Source organism: Anopheles maculipalpis, chromosome 2RL (genome assembly GCF_943734695.1).
Source record: "Anopheles maculipalpis chromosome 2RL, idAnoMacuDA_375_x, whole genome shotgun sequence".
Lineage (NCBI taxonomy): Eukaryota > Metazoa > Arthropoda > Insecta > Diptera > Culicidae > Anopheles > Anopheles maculipalpis.
Window position 1 is genome coordinate 3,184,846 of NC_064871.1, and position 20,000 is coordinate 3,204,845.

The following is a 20,000-nucleotide window of genomic DNA, read 5'->3' on the forward strand; positions in this document are numbered from 1 at the left end:
AAATATTGCGTAACCTGCGTTCGCTCATTAATCTCCGCTGCTTGGGAGTCATTTTATGGCGCTTTTTATTTCTCTGATCAGTTTTTTTTGACTCTCCGAGACTAGTTGCATCGGAAAACAGTTTATTTATTTTCATTTCAATTTTATATCTTACAAATGGCGCCCTGTATACAGAAAAAGATGTCTTAAGACCATAAAAGCCTTACAAAATTAAGCTGGTGACCTAAATATCGTTCAGCTATCAAAAGATTGTGTAAACTTTTTAGAGTTTTTTATGTTCAAACGTTCTACCAATATTTTCCATTTACGTAACTCTATTTCATATGCAATTATCCCAAACTGCTTTCCAACAATGCACTGATTCGTTGTATTCTTGTGCTTCCGAACCTTAGTACGGATTTTAATTAAAATTTAATGCTCTAAATTAAAAGTAATAGGGCAAGGTGATATCCTTACCTCTATCGATAATCCAATTTCAATGAAGCACCTTTACCGTCGGTGTTGGTGTTACCACTTCATTAAAATACAACACATGGCATGGCAATGGGCGCCATGATTGAGACATACTCATGCAAGACACTGCCTTTTTGTATGCGTCGGTATTTCGTTTTTACTACCTCGCACTCAACTTCGCTAAAGAAGAGTAGAGTATCAGGAAGTATGTTTGGAATTTTGCATTCCACTTCCGTTCATACCCGGCCGGTAATCGGTTAACTCAACACACGCTTTCTTTTGATACATTTCATCAGAATCCGAGCAGGAAAAAAGCATCCAGAAAATGTGAGTTATTTCAACTGTGTCTCGATTTTTTAAGCGCTTTATTAAGAATGTTGCTGGCAAAAGTTAATAAAGATTATATTGAGAACATCGCTTAACCCAATAATACCGAACTAAAATACAATTATTTTGATAACTCTAAATGTCAGCTCTTTATTTAACAAGCAATCGAAAAAGAGCCCTTCAGATCGTCTTCCATTTGATACATATTGGCCAACCCTATAGTTAACACGCAATCCAACCAACGTCTGGGAAAGTGTTGCAATCTTACTGCTGGAAATTGCATCGGACAAATCATCCGAGCTTTGTTGATTCTTATCGCTTCGAGAACCCAGACAGGACCTAGGTCAAGAGCCGTCAGAAGGAAATTACACACTCCTCAACCGTACTGCTAACTGGCCCGCTCGGTTCTGCTCCGTCCACCACTCGTGTGCGTGTGGCTGTCGGTAATGATGTTTGCCACCCATTCGTTCACCACCTTCCCCGAGTACATCGTATGGGTGGAAACATGCATGCCAGCACGCCGGCAAAGATGTGTTCTTAGACACATTGCATTAGCCAAAGAAAACTCAAGTTCCTTCCGAGATTGCGGTACGCTTCTTCTACCACCAAGCGTCCGTCCGTTTACCAATGTATCGGCGTGTTTATAGATCTGTACATCGAGCCGTGGGCGGCACCATACTCCAACCAGACCTCGACAGAAGAGAAAATGTCCTCCCACTATATACGGCAAGGCGACGACATGAACAACAGTGCATCGTCTGCAGAATCTGTCGTACTTTCTTCCTCTCGTCCTGTGCTTGTACCTAATCGTTTTGAATTGCTCCGAAGCAGGGTAGGGTAGGTGCAGGATAACTGCAGCTACCCATCAAAGACGCATGCTAGTAGTGTCGAACGATCTCTGTCGCTCTCGTTTCCCGCCAGGAACAGATTAAATGTTAATTTCATTACTTGTTCCGTGCCCGTTTTATGCACCCGATCTTCGTCCTTGCTGCAGCGAGAAAGGACGTTCGTCCTGGAAGGGTAAAGTGAAAAACATTATCCTCTCTAACCAAGGCTCCATAGGCAAAGACGTGCAAATATCAGCTCTTTGCGCCCCGGGGGAAAAACGATCCCCACTTACGATGGAGGCGCCTGGTACGTTTGAGCTTCTTTCGCAGAAATCTTTACCACCTATCCAGCTAGCACGTTCTAGAGCAACATGGAACAAATTTCTATTTTCTTAGCAGCAGTTTCTCGGTTGTAAATTGGCCAGGGCATCCGTGCCGGACCGAGTCTTTTGCAAGGGTCGGCGTGAAATGGAAATCCTTGGGATTGGATATCGTCAGTCGGTCTTTAATCATCATATTGATCTGATTTATTATGTTATGTTGGTACTGATTTCATGCGGTACTTGTTTATAGAGGAATGCTGGAACTTGACATGCATACCAGAGCTTTGTTTATCCACGTGTGCACTTGTGAAACAGATCTCTGGTTGGAAGCTGTACAAGCATTAGATTAGGTAGAAGCATATAATATGCTGTACGAATAGTGTGAAATAGTCTTAAATATAATAAAATTGTAATCTTAATCTTCATTTAATTTAATAAAATATTTTCCAAGATTGATCAAATTTGACTTCATTTGCTAAGAACTCATTGTTATCTGCAGCATTTCTTAAGAAGCTATATAGATGAAGTATTTAATCTGTGTTAATTCATAAGGTTCATTCAAAAGATGTCTTATAGATTGAAGTTCAGGTAGACACAATCAAAGATAAATTTGATCGGACAATGTTGAGCAAGCTTGATGGAAGAACCTCAACTCAAAAAACTAATGTAAATGCAAGCTGTATTTCTCATCATGAAAATTATGATTGCATTTGATAGTAAATGAGCAACCGCACAAAAAATGCACAAAATGGCTACAAGACTAACACACACACACACATACACACATCTTCCCACGATAAACGAGCACAGGCGCGTGCGAGGGCGACAAAACTGGCGAAGTCGAATTACGACCCAATTTATAGGAAATAATTTTCCGTAATTCTCCGTACCTCATCGCTCACGCGTTGCCTGCCACCCTTCTCGTTCGCCCAATCTGGCACGTCTCATCGATGTCATCTCGGGACGCCACGGTGCCGGTGTGTATCATAAATGATGGATCCATCTCATAATTCCTCGCACACTGTGGAAGAGCATAATCAACGTCGTTCGCCTTCGTTCGCCTTGATGCAACGCTAGTGGACGCGCCCGGTCCCGGTTCGCCGGATGATGGCATCATTTGCTTCTTGGCACATTTTTCGCCGTCACAAGCCTGCTGCTGCTGCTACCGCTGGTGCACTGCTGTTAGCTGTGGGAATAGGATGGGAGAGGAAAAAATATAGCCAGCGAGTAGAATATATTCCCACCATAAATCGTTCCTCTGTGGCCCTGCTACACTGCTGCGCTGGCTCAGGCATTTGTGCCGCCCGGACAGACAGACAGACGGACGGTGGCAAGTGTATTTTAGTGTTGAGAAAAATTTTCACTGGCTCCTGCTAACTTTTCACTTTCTGGAAAAGCTTTTCCGACGCTTATTTCGTTTCCCTCCCTCCTATATAAGGTTCTAAGCAGGTGCATCCTCGAAAAATCCTCTTTGGGAAGTAAAATGCAGTCAACTAAGATCTTACATGCTACACGCAAATTCAACCACTTTATTGAGGGCAGTAGTAATAGTAATGAAAGTAAACTTTTCAACGCCTTTAAAGGTAATACGATTACTTAACTTTTCGAATGTAACAAAACCCTAAATTTAGCGTACATAAATTCTAGCAAAATTCAGCTTCTATTTTACCAACACCGGTTGCAAATACAGTGACAAATGTACGCCGACTGTTATCGCTAAAAGCAAACATTTGTCCTCCAGGCTGATGTATCCCCAGCGATGATGAATAACGTGATGATGGGCTTTTGGCACCCATTTTCACTCCCTCTCATGCAGATGAACGGCGGTAAATTGAATTGAGTCCAAGCTTTTTCATCATTTCACGTTGGTTTGCCTTTTCCTTCCATCCACACCAACCGCGCACGGCATTAAATTAAGGTAAAAACGTGCATTGCATTTGGGCTTACAAAATCCAATCCACCTGTTCCATGTGTGTATGTGTGTGTGTGGTCCTGTTTTTGTCGTTCAACGCCTTCCATTCCTTCATTAAACGGGAAGCTTACATTTCTTCTAAAAGTTGCCATTTTTTACCATCGGCGTCCCCTATGCTCTATGTCCTGTGCCGCGGACGAGAGCAGACTATGAGCTGCTTCCCCATCGTAGCTGCTTACATGATACCAAATAAAAAAAAAAAGAGAGGAAGGAAAACATGGCATCAGGGGTACGTAAATGAATCGCAAACTAAATGCTTGTGGCGCTGGATTTTAATATGTGTTTTCCCTTGGTTCGCTCGGTACGTTTTTTGTTGCGATTGTTCAAACAGGATTGGTTACATTGGAGGAGCGAGTACAACACACAGAGCTAATGTATGCACGGGGATTCCTTTTTTGTTCTCCTATGAAGGTTCCGTTTTTTTTCGTACACATCCGTTACAGCAACGGTCTCCGTAGCGAAGTATGGGAGCAAAAGAAAAAAAGTACAACGAATCCAATCTGAATGTAATGTATGGGTCCTCCTGCCTACATTACGAAAGCACGGCCATAATGCCGAGAAGCTTGGTGTGAGTGTTTGCTGGATGTTGAAAATTAAATTTTCTTTTAATGATTTTCTAAAGACCACGATAATGCTCTCTTTTTTTTTTTGGCGCCAAACCTAGCGATTCGAGCATGAGTGTATGTTTTCAATTTACTGTGCAACCATGTTCTCATCACCAAAGCGGCCATTCATTGTGTAATTTGCATTGCTCAAATAAATGAGCTCGTAATAAGTTTAGTTTTGGCCCACCGTTCAACACTCCCTGATTACGGAAAGATTATCCCGAAAGCCCATCCCGAACCTTTCATGAATGTTTGCGTTAGTTGTTTCCCGGTAGAAACGGATAGTCGTCCGCTGTGGCTCTCTAAAGCTGTGGAAGATAGATCCAGCATTAAAGTGCACTAAAATCATCGCAACACCTTGGCTAAATGGCTCGACCTCTTCCGCTTGCAAACATTATCTCAGGTTAACATCCGGCAGTAAACGAAGAAAAGCGGCTATTCTAAGAAAGCAACACTCTATCTCCATCACGCTATCGTACCGGCTACGGGTGGCAAGATACTACCGAGGTCTGGTGAGGTTGCTGTGCTCAACCAACCATCAATCCGAATTTAGTGGCAGGCAAAAGCTGAAACTTTCCAAGCTCTCTTAATCCTTTCCCGGTGAGACTATCTTTCCTATCTTTACCTTTCCAAAGTTCTTCGTTTTCCCCTCGCTTACGAGCACTCAGGGAGCCGGTGTAAAGTTGCTGGGCAAATTGCATGGTCACGACGGTGCCTGTTATCGATGAAGCTCATCTAGAAATCCCGATAGCATTAGGGTAACACTTCTTCCACTACTCCTTGTACCTGCATGCCAGCAAAGATAGATGCGGCGATCATCTAGAACCAGAGCTGTGACCACACACACACACTTCCAAATGCTTCCGGTCTGATAACCAGAATTGATTAAGCAACAGGCCTCACCATCCGTGAGGCAACATTCCCATATCTTGATTGCAACCAAACCTGCCCGGCATGTCACCCGACACACTCCACCAATGATGATGATGCACAGTTACGGTTGTTGTCCGGGCTTATCGAAAACTTCACCTGTGTAAGTGTGATCCGTTTAGCATACCCTTTTTTGCTCTGCTAGCAAGGAAAATATGGAGTTTTTTGTTGTTACATTTTAAAACACCACCTGTCCATCGTTTCACCGTATATAGTGTGCCTTATCACAAGCACCCGAGAGTGAAAAACGGTGTAAAGTGGGGAACACACTAGCGGGAATCTCGTGAATTGATCCTGAAAAAGGATGCGTGCGTGTGTGTAGCGAGAGCGAGATGTAAATTGTGGCTTTTTGTGTGTGTGTGTGTGTGTGTGTGTGTGTGTGTTTCCTCTTCAAGATGGCTTCCGAAATTGACAGCTGATTGATGCCGATCAATCGGATTTCAATTGACGTTGACGCAACATACATCAACTCCCAAGGCAACGTTTTCCGTTACGGTTCTCACGGGGAGGAAGGAAAGTCATGCCGGGTCTGTTATGAAGATTGATAAAAAAATGATCAAATACACCAATCCCGGAAGGCTAAAGACAAAAACATAAATTATTCATAGGAATCGGTTTAGTGGATCAGATTGAAATCGGTTGATGCCGTTGTGCTTCAGGGAGTCCACAGGAGCTTTGAGAGGGAGAATGAGTGAGTCTGCTGATCGGTGACCGGATGCTGACTGCTTCACGGGAGGGAGAAGTTATTGATTTTTCAGTCTTTTTCATGTGGCACAACGCTTCATGAATGCCATCCACAATAAAACAATATTTGTAAAGGTACACTCCCCCAGTGATGGAGCTATTACGTAAGGCTCGGATGGATTTGCCTTGCCGTATCGTTTCCGATTGAACCATCATTAAACCATCGGCAACGATGTAGAAAAGTGTGGTTTACTCCTGCTTCGTAAAGGGGTTTAAAGGATTCGGATTTAAAGGATGTCATAACTAAATCCAATATGTTTCGATTGTCATGCTTTTAATCTGTCGCTGGTACCGAAACTTTAATCTGATTTTCATTTGTCAAACACACTTTACGCTTAATTGTTGATGCATGAAGTGATAAATCATCAAAAAACAATCGTCTGTTATCCCCAGCATCAATCACTAAAATTTAATTATTCACACAATAAGTCCCATTACTTTATAAATGCTTCATGTTAATAGCACTCCCTGTATGTACAGTTTCCTTTCTTCAGGAAGCTATTTTCAGTGCGACAGTAAACATGCGAAATCACTGGCACAGACACTGGCTCGGTTTTATCGCTCTAACTGTGAGTTATTGCGGAATCACTGCAGTTGAGCTGAACAATGTTTGTATCCGGTAAGCGAATGTGGAGCAGAGATTAAAATAAACCCCTCTTTCCCCTGTTTTTTGCGTCCCTCCCTCAAAAGCATAATGCCTGTGCCTTGTGCCTGTCTGTTGGCTGTTGGCAGAAGTTCCGATGCGACGAATTGTCTTAAAGTATGCCGCCATTACCACACGGCCGCGCCATTGCAGACGACGACGAACGCGTTACACTTCGTGGTACATAAACTCGGTGAAAAGAATGTGCCCGACAAATGCATGCTCAGCCACTACGCAGCATCAAAAGGGCTGCACTGCAAAAAGAAAGAAAAACCGATTCCCATCCCAAAAGCCCACATAGAATGGAAATGGAGCGGGCGCGATTGTATCGCCCGGAGCAAAGTTTTACGACTTTTTCTGCAGGGAATAGGTTTTTAACCTTAATGTCTTTGCGCTGTGATTTGCCGGTCACAGAACGCTTTCAGTTTCATGTTCTGCAGAGACAAATAAGCATGCAAAAAAGGGATCCCGTTTCTCCCAAGGGACTGCTGCAAGAAGTCACTGACCGAAGATGTGTCGCTAGCATCATTTCCGGGCAGTGTTAGAGACGATGGAGGGCAGAGATCTGATGCTTCGAAACAAGCGGGAACATGCATTTGCCTGCATCAGACTGCTGGTCCCGTCCCGATTCCCGTTGTTCCATCCAGATTATGGCGAGATGATGGAGTGTGCAATACGCTTGCTAGTCCGGTCGGCTTTCCTTCACAAGCTGCCAGGCAGCCAGAATATTGACCTGAATTGCACCGTGGCGATGCTGGCAAAAGCAATCCCCTTTCCGACCGTTAAGATGGTCGCTAAAAAAAACGACCATTCGGGAGGGACCATTCTCTGCAAGCACCGTGCCAAAAAGACGTCTACGAAGCCGGCCGTGTCAGTTTTATATCGATGCCGTTTGCCAAAAATTGTTATCATGTCATTATTTTAAAATTTTTTGAATCTAGCTATTTTCTTTCGTGTGCTCCGACCGTCTCACTCTCTATCTGAATGTTGGAACAACTTTTGCTTGTACACTGCATCCATTTACCCGATATTAGACGGCTGGCACTGTTCGCACTGAGTGGCGAATCCTCGGACTGGTCAAGCGGTCAGCGAACTGTAATTTAATTTAGTTCTGCATTTTTCTGCCTTCTTCTATCCATTCTATCCGCCGATGAAGCTTTTAAGGGGTCGGCAAAAAAAATATCTGCAGAGTTTATTTCTCACCCGAAATTGCTGCGTAGCATCATTTATTTCTCTATCCTCGACGCTATTCTGTTACTTGGCTGAGGGTAAAGACTCCATCCCTTATAGAGTGGAGCTGTCTGAATGTGAACTGGTGCCAAAAAAAAAAGGTTGAGTTCACATTTTTACAAATCGACTTTACTAGCCAGTAAAGGACGGACTACATGTACAAATATTAATTACTATTGTTCATTTACACGCTTCGGAAGGAAAAAAAAGGCTCTCACACTCACTAAGGGGTTTACCTTCAGTTTTATTAATTGAATGGCTTGATGGTGCTGTTCTATAGGTGTAATTTATTGGCCAAACTTAGTTTCCCTTCCCTTCCCTATGCACAAAATGTTTACGTACTTCTGATTCGAATTAATGAAGAGAGTATCAATCATACCACAAAGCCGGTCCGGAAAGTTGAAAGTTTACTAATGGGCTGTATCATTGTGTCCACTGTGATTAACATGGCGTGATAAGGACACGTTTATCTTAGCCGAAAAGGATCAACCATGCCCCAGGCCAAAGGATTATTAAGGGGGTTTTTAATGCAGTTTTTTTGTCCTTTCCCGTCTGGTGATTAGATTTATTTATAGAGAAAGAAAGAGAAAGCCTTCTCCCTGTCAGTTGCAAACCCATTTGCCAAAGAATGAGATATAAAGCAGAAAAATTTGAACAATCTTATGCAAGATTCGAACAAAACCATTGTCTCATGCGTAAAGCAGCGCAACAGAAAAACAACAACAATAACAACAGCGGAACTAATAGGAACTGATATTGTGTTCGCTAGTCTGCAGCGGTTAATTAATTGGAAAAGTTTGACCTTCTGGAAACGACCGCCGGTGATTAGGATGGAAATTGGGGGCTGCTTTTTTTTTTGTTGCTGTTATGCTGCGTTAGCTTTCGCCTTTTGCCTATTTGATCTCAAAGGGTCATTTACAACTTCTATGATGAGTGTGAAAGGACGCAGCAAGAAAAAAAAGAGGCCAGCAAAGCGATGGAATAAATAAATCATGACAGCAGCGCGCGCTCATTAATGACCGTCGTCTTTTTTGAGCTGCCTTTTTGTGTGCAGTATCGCCTTTAGCATAAGGTTAATAAACAATAATTAATCGAAAAGTTTCGATATGCGCATTATGTGTTTGAAAAAGTTTTACGAATCACGGGATACCCCATAACAAGTTTTTCAACAAAGCATAATTAAATTTAATTTAAACTTCCTGTGATAGTAGCAGCTGGAGAACCCACAGGGAATAATGATACAACAATCGCTCACATGATTGTTTGCTGATAGAAAATGGTCTCACAAACCATCAATCATCGTTCTCCGGTTACTGGCAAGTCTCACATTACTTGCAACCCCAGGGAAAGCTGTAGCTAATTTCTGTACATTACCTCTGCAAAGATGTTCCCGGTTCCCGCCAGCAACCAAACAGGCAACCCTTTGTTTCGTCGGCCACAGAGGCAGAGTCGTTGCTTGAGCTGACAGCAACACAATTTCTCAAAAGTGTCACCACGGTTGGTGCACACAAAAAGCAAACCACTTGTTTAACGACGTTCGATCATTAGTTATCCGCAGCCGGGACACACATCTCCGGTAAATACAGCTGACCCCGTAGTCGTCTTGTATGAGCCACCATGCGCCTCCATTGACGTGCTGTGCATTATTGTTGATACAACCAACCATCAAAAAGATAACAAAAACTGTAAACTTGAAGCGTGTGTATGTGCAACAAATCTCGGCCACAACGTAAAGTAGCAAGTACAAGAACACACACTGCATCCTTCCGAAATTACGAGCCAAATTACTTCCCTGTAACATGCGCAAAAAAGGGAACAGAAACGGGAACCACTTGGCAACACAACAATCACTTCACATTTCACTCGCCTGATGTCTAATGAATTCTCCCTGTACATGTGCAGAATAAACCCATAGTGCTATGGGAAACTATGTTGCTAAATGGCTGACGAGAGACCACAAAACCAAAGCTTTCTGCAATACCACATAGCTATTTGAATGTTTCTAACAAGCGTGCGTATATGTGTGAACTTAGAAGAAGTAGAAGTAATTAAATTTCTCATCTCCATAGTCCTGCACTCAAGGGGATGAGACAATGAGTGTTCTATGTTGTGCCTCTGGAGCAAAAGTTTGTCAGCGTAATGATTTTGGCACTTATTTCGTGCTGTCTACAAATCCATCGTGTCAAGTGAACCGTTGAACGTTTCATAAGGGTCGAACTTCCTGCACTATATTCGAAAGCGGTGGGTATTGTTTAACACTACAATTTACAGTTTTTATTGATCTAAATGAAGTGGGGATTTTGTCCCAAAGTTCCTCTACTTTGAAGACAAATATTAAAAGCATTTTGTTTCCGCTCGGTTCTGTGATTGCCTGAGGCTAATGACGAAAGGTATGTCTGGATTTGTTTATGCAAACAAACAGAACGACTGTGTCCACTTTGTCTGGAAGATCTTTTCGACATTGAACCTTTCAAGAACAGGGCCCCATCATCGATGAAGGAAAACTCGTCTGTTTGTGTGTTCTATTGTGGAACAAGGACAATGGTGTGTGCGTTTTAGCAGTAACTCATGAAAGGTTGTCTGTAATAATGGAGCAGAAATTTCGAAGGACGGTAAAACTGGTATTTCTTTCCATTGTCAGTGTCCAACAGGGGTTTTCATATGATTTCACAAATTGGCAACACTTTTTAAAAATGGCAGTACATTTTAGGACAACCATCAGTTGATTGCATCCAGTTAGGGATAAGTAAAGTCAAAGAAGTCAGACATTATATGACTTAGGCTGAACCGATCTTCAAGAGTACAATAAGTTAAGCAAAGCCAGTAATGAACAGCCAAAACCTATTGAGGTCGTAAAGCCAAAGAAGATGAAGAAATAGAATAAAATTTCTTGAGTGATACTGTCTGAGAATGTCATCTTGGATCAGACAGCATTAAATAATTAACTTATCCAAATTGAAAATCTCCAAAGTCCCGTAAATTGAACCTTTTTTATTCCAGAAAAAAAACATAAAATTTAAAGCATATTTTATTTCAATGAAACTTCTCTCTAATGTCATTCTTCTGTCCCCGAGACTAGTTGCCTATTAATGAACGATAAAAGGCTCTTTTTATTATACACTAACAGGAAATGAGAGAGATCTGGCTGGGATTAAAAAGGTACTATGACACTTACACAATTACTTGGGTTCCCGTTAACTGCAGTATGGTACAGTTGTCTTAAACTGCTGTGCTGGTTTAAACCTCACCTATGCTTTGCGGAAAACAATTTCCCACAAATATTAGCATATGAATAGCTGTGCACGCACCTACAAACGTTCCTATACACTTCCATATTCGACAATCGGATAGAAATGATTGTGAAGTGAGCTGGAAACCCAATAAAATCCCGTTCCATACACGGCTAGGGATTTTCCTATCCATTTTTTTTTTAAACCCGTACCAATAGCCAGTCCTGGCCCCTAGCATCGTCTTGCAAAACAACGGTATTTGGTATGAAGGACAAACCTTTCCATCCTTCTATTTTATCCTTTATCTCACACCGGGCACATCACGGCACAGCTTACCTTACCCAACGTGTTGTGGTAACGATTGGCAACGGGCGGGTCATTCCGGTTAACCGATAGCGCACCGTCAGAAGCAGGGTGCAGATGCTCGAAACATTGCTTTTAAATTAAATTCATTAGCAGCAGCAGCAGCACCGTTGGTTAGTGTGAAGCACTATTTATTCGGGTAGTGGGTAAATTACAGGGCCGAGCGCAAAAAAAAAAAACAGAGAGCGGGAGCGTGCGGGAGTGTTTTGTGTATGTGGGTGCATGGAAATACACCAAATTATTTCATTACCAATTTCAAAGTTCTGTAGCAGCAATGGATGGGGAAAGCAATCCGGGGAAAGGTGTTACAATGCAGGATTTTCAATCGTTGGTTGGTATTACGACATAATTTCCACTGAAGGAATGTGTCATACAATGTTACCTCCTGCGTAACATTTACATTGTATTACATTTCTGAACCCGAAAACAAAAAGTACTTTGAAATACAGTTCATTTAGGGCAAAAAATTCGTTACATAAAATAATGTTTTCTACGGAACGCAACCATTAATCCGTTCACCATAATGCATGCGCCGTCATACTTTTCCAATTATAAAAATTAATTTAAAAACTCTACCGTAACCGAACTCATTAATAAATCCGTTGCTACCAGCAACGTGTCCCATGGGGCGGACGGTACCACAATAAAAAAAAACCCGTGAGAGTTTGAAAAAAGCTTTGCTCGCAGGGTCCGCGATTTGTTCGCTTGCTTGTGAAACATAACCGCTCGGAACCACCGTCGACCACACTCTGTGGACAAAGTAAAAAGGTGTGTTGTGTTTCACTTCTTAATCTGACCAGCTTTTTTGAAGACGGTTGACTGTTCTGTAGGCGGCTTACAGTGGGGGGACACACAGGAGGAAATGAATTTTTGTTGCGAAACACAAGTAGAACATACGGAAACTCGGGATCCCGGAAAGCGGGAGGCCTTTATCTTTTGTTTTTTTTTTTCGGAGGAGCCATCAAGTTAACGCAGTTGTTGATCCCTTTTCCATAATTTGGGTCGCTGATTAGGTTTATGGGAGAGGCTTTTTTGTGTGTGCTTTCTATGTTAAGACCGAGTGTAAAGGACAGTTAGAATGTTAGAGAATTTGTGTTGGCTAATGATAAAACAAGGTTGTTTCCCTACCATGTCTTCCACACAGCAGAAGATTCGCCATTTTTTCAATGCTTAAAAACTCCTTTTTTCTTCCTTCAACAGATCTTTCACGAACACTACCACTTCGAGCACAGTCGACTGCACAAACGCTCGCTTAATCCCTCCAAACCTCACCAGCAGCGGCTGGAATCGGACCGGCGTGTTCGATGGGCGAAACAGCAGCGCGCTAAATCGCGCCAGAAGCGTGACTTCCGACCGCTAACGAAAGCGTACCAGCTGCCCATCCAGCTAAACGATCCAAAATGGCCCGAAATGTGGTACTTGGTAAGTGTGGGGCGTTTGTTTGTCTCGCATGATGCGACGAACCCGATAACCGATATCGTTTCTTACAGAATCGTGGCAACGGGCTAGACATGAATGTGATTCCTGCGTGGAAGGAAGGCGTTACGGGGAAAGGTGTCGTGGTAACGATTCTGGACGATGGGCTAGAATCGGATCATCCGGATTTGGAGCATAATTATGTGAGTAAAACGCCATCTTCAATGCATTATTCCGTACTGTTCTTTAAAAGGAGCGCTCCACTACATCATCAGTAAAGAGGAAAGTTCAAAGTAAGCGCCAGCAATTGCCATCGAAACAAATTTCAAACAGGAAAGCCTGCAAAGGACATCCGGGCCATTGTTCCACAAGCCCTAATCATACTGAGCGCAACAAAAAAAATTAACAGGGTGTAAAAATTCCCACCTGGTCACCTGGTGGTTGAAAAAGTTTAACCCAGCGCACAGAGCAGAAGTGGCATGGTTTGGTGCAGTTTTTTGTTGCACTCTGCCTTGCCACTTGGTTGAAACTCTCGAACCGAATCCTCCGTCGTGTGTTGTTACCCCATCGGTGTGATGAGTTTTCATGCTCACGTGTGTTTCACTTGTTCCGTTTGCACCTTCAGGGGAGTGCAAACAAATTTTTCCTCCCACTGCGCACATACATTGGCTTGTGCCGTAGCTTGTCCATTGTGGCCTGCATGATGCTGTACACTCGCACTCTGCTTTGGTAGGTCAAAAGAATGGTTCTACACTACCCCTGATCACCTTCTGTGCCGAAACGATGTAAGCTGTCGTGTGCAGAATTTTTAATTGCACTCACCCATTCCCGAACGAAACGAGTCCTGATGTCCCTTTGGTTCCAAGCTGTACCGGGCTGTACCCTTGTGTAGTTCTTTTTTTCCCCCTAGCGCTGCAAATACGTTACTGTTTGAGCAGAACTTCGCAACGCATATCGGTGTGTGTGTGCATGACCCAAACCTCGTACCTGACACGATGCTGTGCTTAATGTGTTTTCGTGCGCATGAATATTTATACTGATCTTGACTTTGGCACTGGTCTTGTTGTCTTTCAATCTTTGTACTGTGCCTACCAATTGTGCTAGTTTCCATCCAACCGTAAGGACGGGGCTTGTCAATAGTTTCCATTTTTATTTGGGACTTTCAGTTTATTACATCACACTAACTGTGTATCTAGCACCAGCAGAGGCTGTACGCCCAGAACCACCAACATGGAAAGGGATGATAAATGTGTTAACCTGTCCGCTACAGCATTACGATTGCTCAGCCGTGAGTCCCAATCCCATGAAACAGGGCATTTGCATCAAAATTAATCCTGTTTCATGGTGCCACCGGATGATGCAGCTTATATCAGCTCGCTACTATGGGATTGATGGTGACCACATGCTATCGTTATTATTCTTTTTGTGTGTGTTCCACCTGTTTCGGAATGTCAACATCAAATCCTTTACAGCTGAAAGAACAATGCAAACATGTTAGCGTATGGTGGTGACACCTGCGGTACCACCATGGTGGTCCAGAAGTAGCGGAATCGTGCTAGCAGATAATAGTTTTACATCAATAAAAACAAATTCCTGGCAGATACAGGTAAACACAGGCTCTGCATTCAAAGGCCACACGTACCGGTAATGTTTGCTAGAATGGTCGATAAATATATGTAACCGATACGAACCTCAGAATAGCAAATGTTTCCCCCGTGATGCGTTCGGAGAATGCTTTCGAGCGCTTGAAAGCAGTGTCTTTGATGTGTAGCTTTAAGTTAAATTATTAAAATGCTTACATCAGAAGGCTCCAATTGTAATGCCTACCCTAATTATCGGTTTTGCACCTTTCCTCAGGATCCATACGCATCGTACGATGTAAATAGCTCCGATAATGATCCGATGCCCCATTACGATCTAACCGATTCGAACCGGCACGGAACGCGGTGCGCTGGTGAGGTGGCTGCGACGGCCAACAATTCCAAATGTGCTGTTGGCATTGCGTACGGTGCGAAGGTTGGCGGTGTGCGAATGTTGGACGGTGACGTGACCGATATTGTGGAGGCACGCTCGCTCGGTCACAACTCGCAGCACATCGACATCTACAGTGCGTCCTGGGGCCCGGACGATGACGGGAAAACGGTGGACGGACCGGGCGAGCTGGCAACGCGCGCCTTCATCGAGGGTGTGCGGAATGGGCGCGGTGGCAAGGGTTCCATATTTATCTGGGCCTCCGGGAATGGTGGTCGCGAGCATGACAACTGCAACTGCGATGGCTACACCAACTCCATCTGGACGCTTTCGATATCGTCCACCTCGCAGGAGGGTCAGGTGCCTTGGTGAGTATTATTGGCATGGCTTTGCTGCTGGCGAGCTGTGTTTAAACAGTGGCAGCAGATTTTAACGTTCTATGGTGTTGGGCTTTTCAACTTTTGCAGGTTCTCGGAAATGTGTAGCTCCACGCTCGCCACGACGTACAGCAGTGGCAACACGAACGAAAAGCAGGTGATCACAACGGATCTCCATCATACGTGCACGTCGTCGCATACGGGTACCTCGGCATCGGCACCGCTTGCGGCCGGTATTGCGGCACTGGTGCTGGAAGCTAACCGTAATCTAACCTGGCGTGATCTACAACATATCGGTAAGTCAAACAATGCTCATCTCGCTCAGGGTGGAATTTAGCACCAAAAAAATAAAGGTCCGCCACTCACACAAATTTCCCGGGGTCTTTTTTTTTTTGGACTCCTCTTTGCTGTTTTTCTAGTCGTCAGAACGGCGAAACCGGCCAACCTAATCGATCCGAACTGGTCGGTAAACGGTGTCGGTCGACGGGTGTCCCATTCGTTCGGTTACGGCCTAATGGATGCAGCGGCCATGGTCCGTTTGGCGCGCACCTGGAAAACCGTCCCGGAGCAGCAGGTCTGCGAAATCAACGCCCGCCATCTGGACAAGTAAGTTTCTCGCATGACCAAACACACATGCAGAGAGGCCTTTGTGGGCCTGAAATTCTAGTCCGTCCCGCTGAAAGCCTTTTGAAGCAACGATTGTGCTTACACATTCACTCAACGTTCTACCTTGGGCTTCATGTTTTTGCAGACAAATACCTCCCCGTACCAAAGTCACCATGCAGCTGATTGTGGAGCACTGTATGGGCGTGAACTATCTCGAGCACGTACAGGCAAAAATCACCCTTACCTCGCAACGACGTGGCGATATCAAAATCTTCCTAACCTCGCCATCCGGTACGCGAGTCACGCTGCTAACGCCAAGGTAAAGACAGAATCCTATTTTTTTTATCCGTACAGGCCAACAGCCTGCATCCTGTGCGTATTCGTATTCATCCGGAGCGACTTGTTTGACTTTCCTTCTTTTTTTTTTTTTGTCAATTTTTTTCATTCTTCACGCCGCCGCCATTTGTCTGCATATTGCGAAACCGTTAGATCCCACGATTTGTCCCGGTCCGGGTTCAATCAGTGGCCGTTCATGTCGGTGCACACTTGGGGTGAAGCACCACACGGTACCTGGCAGCTGGAGATCCACAACGAAGGCCGTTTGTTAGGTAAGTTTGCCTTTTTTTCCTCAAAAACCAATGCTGGGTGTTGAATTTCTTTCGTGGAATCTACCAGCAAGTTGAAAGGAAGTTGTACGTTTAATAGAATCTCAGCTTTCGTCTCTAAAATCAATTACGCAAGTAGAAATATCCTGCCTTGTAGATATGTGTACAGGTTAAACAGGAATGGTTTCTAAATGAATTAAGGTTTCAATTCCGTTCCTCAAATTTGCGCCAAAGACACGTCAAATGATGTCACGCTCATCTCCGGTGAATCGTCGCCGGTGCATTTCATCCACCCGTCACAATGACTCATTTATCCCAAATGAGCCATTAATCATATCATGCCTTATAAATTGGCTTCTCTCAATTGCTTCTCGGTGACGACGGGTGTGAACCCGTTTGACGTTTGGCCGGGGATTCAGCATTGCGCTGCGATATTCGAACGCGTTAAGCCGACGGGCGGAAATGAAGGCATTTCCGCTTTCCAATCTCAAATGCTCGTGCAATTCCAGCGTTACTGTCGGTGCCGGTTTGTTAATGAGCGTTGGATCGATTTTAATTAAAACTAACATCGATTCTTGTTGCAAATGTGACATCCCTGGCATTTACGGGCACGGATGGTGTTCTGTACCCGCTTACCTATACCTATATCGATTCCATTTCTCTCTACACGCTGCCATTCTCAACCGGATATGCTATCGGGCTAGGATACTCGGTCATACGAGGCTGGTCGCTGGTGCTTTACGGTACAAGCATTCCACCGGATCCGAACGATCCACCGAATGTCTCGAGACCGTATTCAACGCCACCGCCCGCATTGCCACCGATCCTGCCCGCCTCCGGTTTCAACAGCTACACGGTCAGTGGAGGATCAAAGAATTACTACTCTTCGTCGTCATCCTCATCGTCGGGAACATCGTCCTCCTCATCATCGTCTGGAATGGCCTCCGGTTCTTCGTCCTCGGCAGCGTCGAAACCGAACCGCAAACAGCAACAGCTACAGTATCAGACTCAGTACCATCAAACAGGCTCGTCGGTTTCGGTTCAATACGGCATGACTCCGGCCTACAGTTCAGGCAGTAGTAGTAGCAGCAGCAGTAGTAGTAGTACCAGCAGCAACAACAATCGTGGCAACAAAGGAAAGAACAACAAAAATAAGTCGAATAAGAACTCGTCGAAAACCACAACCGCACGGCCTTCGTCGGCGATGGGAAACCAACAGACCACGGTAAACATGTACCTCAACAATTATGGTGCCGGAAGCTCGAACAGTGGTGGCCGAAAAAATCCCTCCTCCAAACAAAAGCCACCGCCACCGCTGCAAACTATTAATTATGGCAAGGGGGACAAATACCATGCGGCGACCTCAAACATACAGGATAAGCAGATCGCTATCAAGGCACCGAAACAGGTCAAACAGAATGGTTTCCAAAGCTCACCATCCAAGTCATCCGTCTCGTCCGTCCCATCTTCCACGTCTGCTTCGTCCTCGTCCTCAGCATCTTCGGCCGGATCATCGTCGGTTCGCAAAACCACAACCACCACCGCTACAACGGCTGCCGGTGGCGGTGGCACATTAACAACGCTGTCCTCCTCCTCCTCCTCCTCCTCACAACAAAGCGGCGCGACGTTGGGCGGCGGTGGTGGTGCTGGTAGTGTACCACCTTCAGGAGTGGCGGGAACATCGACGGTATCGCTCAGCGGTACCACCGTAACCGCAAGCCCAACATACAACGACCGCTACCCAGCCGCTTCCTCCATCAACGCACGCATACCGAAGGTCTTTCAGCAGTACGACAAAATACAACAATTCTATCCCGAGCTGCAACCCTACTCATCCATCCGAGACGAGCACGATCTACACATGCCACTGCTAACCTCGTCCTCCGGGTCCGGCACGATAGGTCAAGTGCCACCACCGGTCGTGAAGCTTAACTCTGGGCCAAGTGGTTCAAGTTCCGGTGTGCCCGCCAACAATAACTTCCAATTTCAACCAACCGCCGGTAAGGGAGCGATGACTTCTGGAGCCAAATTACCGGCACCACCCGGCATTATGGTCGGCACGGGTGCGGGGAGTGGTAGTAATGGTGGTGCTTCTTCGCTCGGTAAACCGTCACGTGCCAAGATCTTTTTCCCCGACTCGGACATCATCGATGCGATACCGCGCAAAATATCGTCCAGCTTACAGCCGATTCCACCGTCCTACGTGTCCTCGCCGTACTACAGTCGCACGCAGAGCTCGTTCATTTCGTCTTCCAACGACCAGAAGCACGGAAAGGGTACTTATTTGCAGCTGATATCGTATTGTGTTTTCTTGTTCTACATTTCCTTTCGTAGTGTTTTTAGTTTGGATTTGCAGTCTTTTTTGTTTTCTTTCCATTTTAAGTTTATTGGATGAATTCTCCGGATATATACAGTAATCGAATATTATGCAACTGAGGGTGAGCTTGCTAACGAGAAGCAACGGGAATTCCCAATCCTCAACAAAACAAGATCAAGATATCAGGAAAACATTCCTTATCATTTATTCGCTGTCTCCAAGTACTCCAAGTCTGATAAATAATGAATTCCAATTTGCGTAACTCTCTCTCTCCCTCTCAGGAGGATATCTATGCAAAATCGTTACAGACGTACTAAATGGAGTGAAAACTCCTTCCCACATCTGGCACATAATCTACCCGCGTACCTATTTTTACAGCCAAACAAACATGTTGAGTGGCTGATATCAAACATTGATTTATCGGCAGCTTTGTGCTACTGACTAACCACTGGGAAATAAATCTCCCAGTCCCTCCTTTCCGGACACACACGCGCGTGCCTGCCCAGGTGAACGGGTATTGTTCTCCGCTAAGGCACACAAGGCATCGCCACCGCGAAAATGAATGTCCTCGCACCGGGCGTGCGTTCGTTCGTTCGTTCGCTCGCTGGTGATAACATTAAGCCACCCAAGGGGAAACGATAAACTTTTTGACGGTTTCTCATCTACTGTTTCACCAAAAAACCGTTGGGAAATTTATTCAGCCAAGTCATCGAAAGCTCTAGCTGGAAGCTGGGTGGGATGGTGCTATCCGCATTAACCATCAAGTCTTCCGGGCTTCCGTGGTTCCGTGACCTTTGTGTGTGTGTGTGTGTGTGTGTGCGAGTGCCCGCCAACAGGTAAATAGGATTGTAGCCGACATGAAGCAGGCTTCTCGGGCGTGTTGTGGTTCGCGAGATACGCACACGAAGCTATCACGAACCTCTTGTGTTACAACTTGGCGCCAACTAACTTGGTGGCGTGGTACTGGAATCTCTTTTACTTCAAGACTTCTTCTCCAGGCTCAAACCATTGCGGCGGTGTGTTGTTTGCCACGATGACTGCATCTCCTGGGATAAACTGCC

General features: G+C 44.7%; 2 protein-coding genes across 3 annotated transcripts in view; one reads left to right on the forward strand and one right to left on the reverse strand.

The window, feature by feature from the left end:
- The window catches only part of LOC126557483 (3-phosphoinositide-dependent protein kinase 1), a 386,951-nt gene that overhangs the window by 269,012 nt on the left and 97,939 nt on the right, over nt 1-20,000 (reverse strand). The gene's annotated exons all lie outside the window — the stretch shown is intronic.
- LOC126556825 (furin-like protease 1) overlaps nt 1-20,000 on the forward strand; it is a 70,386-nt gene that overhangs the window by 38,184 nt on the left and 12,202 nt on the right. The window contains exons 2-8 of the mRNA XM_050212344.1: nt 12,848-13,069; nt 13,138-13,266; nt 14,921-15,402; nt 15,502-15,707; nt 15,831-16,017; nt 16,163-16,336; nt 16,507-16,625. Coding sequence (XP_050068301.1) covers nt 12,848-13,069; nt 13,138-13,266; nt 14,921-15,402; nt 15,502-15,707; nt 15,831-16,017; nt 16,163-16,336; nt 16,507-16,625 — 1,519 coding nt within the window. The remainder of the gene's footprint in view (nt 1-12,847; nt 13,070-13,137; nt 13,267-14,920; nt 15,403-15,501; nt 15,708-15,830; nt 16,018-16,162; nt 16,337-16,506; nt 16,626-20,000) is intronic.